The sequence below is a fragment of the Pangasianodon hypophthalmus genome, chromosome 17 (assembly GCF_027358585.1).
Source record: "Pangasianodon hypophthalmus isolate fPanHyp1 chromosome 17, fPanHyp1.pri, whole genome shotgun sequence".
Classification (NCBI taxonomy): domain Eukaryota; kingdom Metazoa; phylum Chordata; class Actinopteri; order Siluriformes; family Pangasiidae; genus Pangasianodon; species Pangasianodon hypophthalmus.
In genome coordinates, this window is record NC_069726.1 from 24,969,923 (window position 1) to 24,979,922 (window position 10,000).

The 10,000-nt window shown below is 46.4% G+C and overlaps 1 protein-coding gene across 5 annotated transcripts in view; it reads left to right on the forward strand.

Moving 5' to 3' along the window:
* Window positions 1-10,000, forward strand: part of erbin (erbb2 interacting protein) — a 93,491-nt gene that overhangs the window by 79,588 nt on the left and 3,903 nt on the right. For 3 of the 5 annotated variants that reach the window (XM_053241086.1, XM_053241085.1, XM_053241087.1), the window contains 7 exons: window positions 31-207; window positions 662-779; window positions 1,019-1,202; window positions 1,961-3,335; window positions 3,860-3,958; window positions 6,565-6,621; window positions 9,550-9,735. In XM_053241086.1, coding sequence (XP_053097061.1) covers window positions 31-207; window positions 662-779; window positions 1,019-1,202; window positions 1,961-3,335; window positions 3,860-3,958; window positions 6,565-6,621; window positions 9,550-9,735 — 2,196 coding nt within the window. The remainder of the gene's footprint in view (window positions 1-30; window positions 208-661; window positions 780-1,018; window positions 1,203-1,960; window positions 3,336-3,859; window positions 3,959-6,564; window positions 6,622-9,549; window positions 9,736-10,000) is intronic. The other 2 variants (XM_053241088.1, XM_053241089.1) reach the window with 2 other exon arrangements.

Here is a 10,000-nt window from a genome sequence, read left to right on the forward strand (position 1 = left end):
GGTGTGAGCTTGTGTTCTGTCCTTCACCAGGTGATTGAAACTCCGTGTAGCAACGGCAAAGCGCATGAGCCGGAGTCCAAAGCTCCGGTCCAGAATTCCACTCCGCCTGAGCCGAGGGACGTTCCGGATAACTGTGACACGCAGAGGATCCCGCTGAAGAGCTCGGAGAACACCGGAACCACCGTCAGCTCCGAGGACACACTCGAGGTGCTCCATCATGGAGATTTATTTATTTATGATCATCAGATTCCCCGCTCCGCTTTTCAGCCTCATGCTCGTGTTTAAATGTTTCAACTCCTCCTGGATTCTGTTTACACAGATTTGAGATTTTGGGGTCAGATTTAACATTTTTTTTTTGCAAAATTCAGACTCAGTACTTCTTCGTTTGGGGGCGGGGCTACGTATGAACTCAGGCTGTGATGTCAGTAAATAAGCTTCACGGATTTAGATTTAGACCAATCATGTTTGAGATTAGAAGAGGATCGAGGCTGATGCTGAAATCTCACTCCTGTGACTAATGTGAGCTTCTTCACTAGCAGTTAGCTAAAAGGCTAGCTGATGTTAACTGTATTAGGGATGGCTAGTGTTAGGAGGGCATGGGGGGAGTGTCTCATTTGCATATTCATGTTTATTCATGCAGAAGTTGTGTGATTTTCTGCAGGAATCGGAGGAGCTGTCGTCTGATGAAGACGAGATGAAGATAGCTGAGATGAGACCTCCTCTTATCGAGATCTCCATCAACCAGCCCAAAGTGGTGGCCCTCAGCAAGGACAAGAAAGGTGCAGGGACTCATTCATCATGGCTGAAGATTTTTATTAGATTGAACTAGATTAAAATATATAAATAAATATACTGGATAAATAAATAAATAAATAGATAGATACATAAACACCATCACAGTGTGCAATCACATAGACATTTACAGTGAGACTTTTGTAAACGAAAGCTGTGATCTTTTGCATAAAGACAAACCTCACACACACACTGATGATGTCATTTCCTGTCTGTCCTGGTTCAGATGACAGTAAAGACGCCGACTCGTTGCTGGATGAAACGGTGGCCAACAGCAACCAGAACAACAGTAACTGTTCCTCACCGTCCCGCATGTCGGACTCGGTGTCTTTAACCACAGACAGCAGCCAGGACAACTCACTGTGTACTCCTGAGAGAGAGACCAAGATCCCCCTCATCCCCAAGAGCAGGTACACACACACACACACACACACACACACACACACACACACACACACACACACACCATCATCATCATCATCATCGTCTCCGCCACGACACTTCATCACGAATCACATGACACAGCCGTGAAAGAGTCGACGGAATGGTTTCTGATTAACGCTGTCAGGTAACGAGCAGTCGCGCTCAGTCGTTAAAGCTCTGGGCTGCTGATCAGGAGGTTGTGAGTTCAATTCCCACGCCACGAGAACATGAACTTTAACCATCACCTAAGAGTAAAATGAATAAATCTAATCCTGATGTGCATCTAGAGCCGCACAAGTTTATTTCTATTCATGCGTGTTTCATTTGTTTAAAATTTGCGTGTGCTAGAACATACTAGATAAAAGATTTACCTTTCAAATTAATTTGAATATTAACGAGGACGCCCAATACAACACTGTTTTAAAACTGAGTACTTACATATAATGTATTTATTTTTTATATAACTCAGTACATAATTTAAATATGTAATTGAGCTCTTGTACATCATGTGACACGGGACATTCTAAAATATAGTGTCTTGTGTTTGTGTTAAACTTTACAATTAGAATATTGAACATATTAAACATGCGAATGTAAATTTTTGCATTTAAATATATAAATATTGAGTTAATATACGTATATAAAATATTATTCAGAGTTCTCAGCCTCACAGCTATCGTTTTTATTTTTTAGGTTTCATTACGCGCTTGCTTTTTACTTGACTAACATTTTTTTTTCCTTCTAGACACGAGGATGAGAACCTGAACCAGCTGAAGGAGTCGGTTCCACTGCTGCAGAACTGTAACGGCTCAGAGACCTCGCTGCAGACCGTCCTGAAGAACCAGCGCTCCTACGAGAGCAAAACGGGTACCAACATGTCCGACTACGAGCTGGAGGAGAGGCTGGCGCTCATCGAGAAGGACATCAACAACGGCGTGTCCGAGCCCTACAGCAAGTGGGATCAGATCAACATGAACGTGTCTTACGAGAACATGGAGAAGACCAAGAGCACCTCCACGGTGGAGACTAGGCTCAGCAACAACAACGCCAGCTCTGTGGAGAACCTCGACAACGGGAACGGGAACAGCAGAGCGCAGCCGGGGGAAGGCATGACGAGGCACGAGGTCGTCCGAACGGTCGTGGCGTCCGGCGAAGTGTCTCTGTCTCGCAGCACCGAGGAACTGACCCCTGAGAAGAGATGTCCTCCAGCTACTGTGATGAAATCTCAGAGCATCAGCAACATGGAGGCCGGAGGAATGAAGCTGTACTCCATGGAATGTGAGGTTCCTCCGTATGAGTGTGTAGTGGGTTCTCCGGCTGTCCCGGGCCCCCAGTGCCAGAGCATCGTGCGTTCCAAATCAGCCTCGCTGCTCGACGACCAGCCGCTGCAGGTCCACCCTGGTTCCTCGGGTTCCTCCTCTGACCTCCTGAGCGCCGGCTCCAGAGTTCCGGCCCGCTACCCCCCACCTCAGTATAACATCCAGTACGCGAGCGGCACCGCGCCTAAAGAGAACCTCTGGTGCCAGCGGACCCCAGTGCCCCCTGATCAGCCCTACCTCCCTCCTCAGCACTCCTTCGCCAACACCAACTACTCCAACCGCAACAACGCGCCGCCGTACCCCCACCAGCCCCAGCAGCGCGGCCCACCCAAAACACCGGACCTGTGGGCGAAGGATCGCATGCTGCCCCCCGGCGTGCAGAGAAACCCCCTGCAGAGGCAGAGCAGCACCTCCTCCAACGCCTCCATGGTCATGGCGGAACCTCGCCGCGTCCCCGGCGCTGACGGTGACTACGTGAGCTACAGAGAGATCCACAGCATGCCCCGAGCTCCTCTGCAGATGAACCTCCAGAGACCCCTGTCAGCCCGCACCTACAGCGTGGACGAGGGGAACGCGCCACGCCCGCACAGCGGCCGCCCTCCACCGCACGAGCTCCCCGAGAGAACCATGTCCGTCTGCGACTTCAGCTACCAGCACGGCAGCCCGAACAAGAGGCCCAGCGTCCGCGTGAAGTCCGAGCACTCGCTGCTGGACGGAGCTCCAGGTGGAGGTGGCAGGGTCCCGGCTGACTGGAGAGACCAGGTCATGAGGCACATCGAGGCCAAGAAGATGGAGAAGATGGTGAGTGAGAGAGCAACGGGTTTAACGTCAGACTGCTGTGAACGTCCAGAACGTCTAGGGTTCTAGCACAGGTCTAGAAAGCCATGTATTTTATTTTCAGATGTTCTCCAGGTGCTCCAGTTAGTCACATATACAGAATATAACATGACGAGGTGGTGTGATAGCGGAGTTACTGTTGCCACCCGGAAGTTGATTAGTTTCCTATAACCGCACATCTCCAAGTGTTTTATTCCTCTTATACAACAGCAATTTCCCATTTATCTATTTATTTATTTATTTGAAGAACGACACATTAAATGTTTGTGTAACGAGTCGGTTCCTGTTCTCTTTAAGAGATTTACACTCAGAGCTTGTGTGTGTGAAATGTTCTGCATGTTTGGTTCTCTCATTAACACACATGACTTTACATCACTAACACCTCCACGTTATTAACACTCTGCATGTTTTCAGCTCTCTCCACCACTAATGCATGTTCACCGCAGTGTCTACTGAATGTGTGTGCGTGCGTGTGTGTGTGCTCTCAGACCATGCTGTCTCGGTCTTTGGCCACGCTCTGTGGCAGTCAGAGCTCTCTGGCCCTGAGCGCTGTAGATGGACGGCAGTTTGGAGGCCACAGGCCCAGCGTGAGTACAGCAGCAGTGGGGATTAAACCTCACAACCTCCTGTTAATCACCTTCAGTCTGAGTTTCACTCTCAAACCTGCAGCATGGGTTCTAACCTGCAGCATGGGTTCTAACCTGCAGCATGGGTTCTAATTTGCAGCATGGGTTCTAACCTGCAGTATGGGTTCTAACCTGCAGTATGGGTTCTAACCTGCAGCATGGGTTCTAACCTGCAGCATGGGTTCTAACCTGCAGCATGGGTTCTAACGGGCTGTTCTCTCTTCATGTACATCTTCATTTAATCATTTCACCTGCACTGGTGTAAGTGGGGTTTGTGTGCGTGTGTGTGCGTGTGTGTGCGTGTGTGTGCGTGTGTGTGCGCGTGCGTGCGCGTGTGCGTGCGCGTGTGCGTGTGTGTGTGTACGATATTAACAGACCCCCTGTAAGCCCCGCCCCCTTCCCTCCACCTCACGTTAGTAATGTTTCAGCGAGTGCTCTCATCTCCGCTCGATTTTCCTTGTGCTTTAGAGATGCGCTGAAGCGGCGCTCTCTCTCGCTCTCTCGCTTTCTGTCTCGGTAACTGGGGAATGTTTCGAGTTCATTAATGTGAAATAAAATCTATCAGTGTGTGTTCCACTGAGCTAACAGTACACACGTATACATAAATAATTCATACAATAATCATTTACATAGATTTATTAGGAGTGCGTCGAAAAATGGTCGAAACACTGGACAGAATGGTCAGATTTACCACTTTACCGTTACCATTAAGGTAAAAGTAATGATAATTAGACTGTGATTAAATACACTGTTTGTTGTTAGGGGAATTAAATCATTTTAATATTTCTATGTTTAATTTATAGAGCTCCCAGTGAAGACAAACTGAGCCGTACCAAAGGCGCTACAGTTTTTCATTCCTCCGTCACTAGGTGGTGGGGGTATTTTGTTTCCGTGCGACTGTCTGAGATTCTCATTAGCGTGATATCTCAGGAGCGATTGGTTGAATGATTGAGGGATTTATATGGAATGAGCATTGTGACAAGCAGATGAACTGAATAGTTTTTGTAGTTGATCCAGAAAGGGTCAAGGTCACAGCAAGGTCAAATGTTTTCTTCAACAGCTTCCTTCCTGTTTGAAGTGTGTTTTAAGGGGATTTCAGGCGTGCACATTAGTGACAGGAAGGACTAGGCATCCCCGGTGCTGGCTGGCGTCGAGTTCTACTTGTTTAGAAAACAGCTTTAACCTTGTGATTGAAATGAATGAACTCAGCTAGTAAGAACGGTCAGAAAACATTCTTTCCCATGCAGCGGTAAAATCAGAGCTGTCTCTCTGGACAGGAATAGAGCGATCCGATTACTGTTCAGTTTGAAAAACAGTGAGGTGATGAGGGCAGAATTATCTCAGGGCAGGGAAGAGAACACCAACATCGTTAATCTGATGTTTGTGGAAATAAACTCACAGAGTAGCGCCTGGACAGGATGGAGTTACGCCAGTGACCCGTGTAAAGCCTGTCATTGTGTCTGAAAAAGGGCTTAACTCTGTGTTAATCATTTATAAAGTCCTGGTTAGACTGCGCTAGTTTTACACAGGGTGCTGAGGAAAATCCAACAGTGTGATTTTTATTTATTTATATATTTTTTCCTTCTGTCCAGATTTTTGCCTTTAGCCCTCTTCAGACGGGATTAGTTTCACTGCCTGACGTTTTTCCACGTCTCCTCTGAGATACAAACGCTCACATCCGGAGAGCATTTAACTTCTCATGATCAGCGCGTTTACACAGCGGTTTCTCATCCCAACCCGAATGTTTGAGTCACAACGGCGTCTGGCGTTAGATGTTAGATTGAGGAGCTGGCAGCATCTCGTTCGTTTATTTGTAGAAAACTGCGTGATATCGCGGCACTGAAATGTGAATCTGTCACTTGTTCTTGAGTGACTTGCACTCTGACCCTCGCTCTTAACCCTGATTACTCTGTGCTCTTTCTCTCAATCTGTCGCTTTGCCTTCTTTCTCAGTGTTGTGTATGTTCAGCTCATACACAGCACTGTGCTGACTCAGTGTGTGTGTGTGTGTGTGTGTGTGTGTGTGTGTGTGTGTGTGTGTGTGCTGGTGTTGAGGGTTAACTTCACTCTTACGTGTGTGACCACGTGCTTTAATCTGTTAATCACTTAAAAGACCACAGGAGAATTTTCCCGCATTAAGACTTAAAAGATTACTGATCCGTTGATTAGAGTTAATGTCCTGAGTGAAGATATAACGCGCGCAGTGAAGGGGAAAGGCCGCGTTACGGTCTAACCCACCCGTATAGATGCTGCGTCGTGCGGACGCTCCTGTGGTCAAAGATCTGAAACTCAGTCATGAAAATCCTGCTCCCTTAAAGGTGTGTTTTCAGTTCCGGCTTTGTGATTCTGTTAGATCTTGTTAAAAATATCTTGATAGGTTTCTATTTAAATCCCAGACTCACTGAATTATTCATGAACAGGTGTACTGCAGCGCTTTCCTGCAGAAATCTGTATTAAATCAAGAATGGTCTGTTTCACAGCCACAGTTTAGAATTAAAAGAAAAGAAAAAAAACAGCTGCATGCTTTTCTAATGAGAAGGTTCTAATGCTGTGATTGTGTGTTTGCAGGATGAGAGTTTTGGCCCTTATGGACAGCAGGGCTACACCATGGACTCTCACAGAAAAGTAAGTTTAACCTCATTACAGCCTGAGCTTATTTAATCTGGTTAAATGAAGCCAGAGTTGAGCAGATAGACAGATTCACGGGAGGCTCGGTGTCACTGATACGGCAGACATCCGGGAGGATCAGGATCTCGAGTCTCGTGGGTGTTTCTGATCCTCACTCTGCTTTGTGGCATCAGAATAAGGAAGTGACCCACGCGGGGAATTCTGGAGTAAAAACACGACTTCCAGTTGAGCTTTGAGTTATTTTTCCTTGTAACTCACAGAGCTGCAGATTGTAACCTTGTGTGTACGCTAGCGAGCGACAAAACAACAGGCGAGCGTTCACACAAAACCGAGCCGCGACTTCAGTGAAAAGATTTTCTCAGTTCTGTTCAACAGCTTTAGAAAAGTCTTACAGTAACACACACACACACACACACACGCGCGCACACACACGCACACACACACACACCGAGGCGAAGGATGTTGACCCTGAGACGCTCTGCTCCAGCAGTGATTAATAATCACTAATTAATGAGCAACGTTAAGAAAGCAGGGTCAGACAGACAGGAGAGAGAGGGAGAGAGAACGAGAGTGCGAGAGAGAGAGAAGGAGTGAGAGAGAGCGAGAGCATGAGAGAAGGAGAGAGAGCGTGTGCGAGAGAAGGAGAGAGAGTGACAGGGAGAGAGAGAGAAGGAGAGAGAGTGACAGGGAGAGAGAGAGAGAAGGAGAGAGAGCGTGAGAGAAGGAGAGAGAGAGAGCGTGAGAGAAGGAGAGAGAGAGAGAGCACGAGAGAGAGAGAACGAGAGAACGAGAGAGTGACAGGGAGAGAGAGAAGGAGAGAGAGTGACAGGGAGAGAGAGAGAGAAGGAGAGAGAGCGTGAGAGAAGGAGAGAGAGAGAGCGTGAGAGAAGGAGAGAGAGAGAGAGCGTGAGAGAGGGGGGGAGAAAGAGAGAGAGAGGAGCACGAGAGAGAGAGAACGAGAGAACGAGAGAGTGACAGGGGAGAGAGAGAGAAGGAGAGAGAGTGACAGGGAGAGAGAGAGAAGGAGAGAGAGCGTGAGAGAAGGAGAGAGAGAGAGCGTGAGAGAAGGAGAGAGAGAACGAGAGAGAGAGAGGGGGAGAAAGAGAGAGAGAGAGAACGAGAGAGAGAGAGAGGGGGGAGAGAGAGAGAGAGAGATTACTCCTGAGAGCAGATCATTCTTCAGGCCTTCAGGCTCAATCACGAGTCTCTCTATAATGAAAAGCTGAACACGAGGAACAGCGTGAATATCGTATAATATCTTATGATACGCGCGTTAAATCTGTTCCTTTTGGTGCATTATGACTCACAGTGCGGAGAGACTCGCGCTTTAATTAATAAGAAGAATAATAATGTGTTCTATTTATATAACACCTTTATAACGATCAAGGTCGCTTTATGGAGAAGAAAAAGACAAGCAGCGAGAAGAAGGTGTTTGGGGGAAAAGGCATGATACAAGCTGACTCTTAAAATGGCAGAAGGAAGTGAAGTCATGATGGTCCTGGAAATAAAAAATAAAATAGCATAGTATATGACCAGTTACCAGTGTTTACAGTTACACACACACACACACACACACACACACACACACACCAGATCATTTATCTGATTAAATCTAATCTATAACAGTAATCTTCATCCACAGCACAGCTCTGTACAGTTTAGCTCTTTTATTTGTGCTGAAATTAAGATTCCGCGCTGGAATTTATGTCCTCGGTCTTGTCACATGTCCACATGTAAAGTGTTTTTGTGGTTCCTTCTGCCCCCCTGGTGTCAGACAGTGAAACTACACCACTCCATAATGAGCTAATGGTGTGTTAGAGCAGAGGAAAACACTCCACTGTGCTCTAAATCAGCAGCTCACTGACGGAACTGTAACCGTGTGCACATTTATTAACGCCCTTTATGTCGTTTATCATGCTACTCTTTCTCTCTGTTCTGAATAATGCACTCGTTTAAATACGACGTCCTGTAGATTAGTTTTATGACCACAGCTTTGCCAGGATCAGTCACATGCTCTACATGTTCCTAAAATTAAACCGTTGTGTGTTTGTATTCATGTTTGCAGTCGTCTGGAGCCGAGCGTTAAGCAGCTGATCTGAATATGATCACTTAGACCCACAAAAATGTCAAAACCTCTTAAAGCCCTGACATCACCAGAAACCAGGCTGCGTCTCGTCGGCGTGTCCGTGACTCGTGTGGGTTTGTTTAAATTGGTGTGTTGAAAACTGTAAAAACAAAAAAAACAAAGAAAACAAAGAAAATCAGGATGTTAAAAAGAAAAAAGAAGCAGGACGAGGGGAAGTGTGGAAGTAATGACGAAGGAATTAACAATGGCGAAGTAATAATAATAATGTTAGCTTTTTTTTTTTTGAAATGGAAGAATTAGTGCTCAGTTTGAATATTCTGAGTATCTTTCATCATCACAGTAGAGCCTGATAACTCTCGGAGCTGAAAAGGCTGATATTGAAAGAGAAATGCATTAAAATATACATTTCCCGGGCTTTTTTCTTCTGTTTAAACCCCTTCAGCCCCTGCGTCCTTTATGACGAAGGTCACATGATTCATAGGTTTTTTCTTCCGCAAAGTGTATAAATGAAAAGAACGTTTGGTGATCAGTTCACAGAGAGTGCAGAAGAATATAAACACAAATGGAAAAGTTTGATTAACTTATTATATTAACTTGTTACTCTAACCGTAGCCCAAAAATAATAAATAAATAAACAGATACAGGTTTTTTTATTCTCATGAGTTGAACGATGATAAATTTATTGTTAGGAGTGAAAAAGAAAAAACAGGATGATGTGTGACTGAGTGAGGAGCGTACATTTCAGTCGATTCAGGATCATAAACCAGATTATTATGTGTAAAACATCCTTAATGCGTGTGTGTGTGTGTGTGTGTGTGTGTGTGTGTGTTGTGTTTAAGGTGCCTTTGATGAACGGTCAGATGTGCGCTCCTCCTCCTGCTCCTCTCCGCTCGCAGATGAACTGCGCTCAGGTTCCGATGGCTCGTCATCCGTCCAGAGAGCAGCTCATCGACTACCTGATGCTGAAGTGTCCCAGCAGCCGCCGTGTCCCCCCGCGTCACCCCCACGACACCCTGCCGCACGAGGTAGCGCGCACAGCCGCTCCGTACACACGGGCAGAGACCTGACGTGTCTGAGAGTGTCCGAGCGTAACGGTGTGTGGGAGGGGCAGCATCCCTCTCCCCCGCCTGTCAATCAGAGCAACACGAGCCAATCACAGAGCGTCTAGCGTCCGCACACACGTTAGGACAACATGAAAAACCTTTAGCTACAGAAGTGCTGAAAAATGCTCAAGTAGTGTACGATAGGATGTGAACAGTGGAAGCATCAACATAATAACAGTGTAAATAA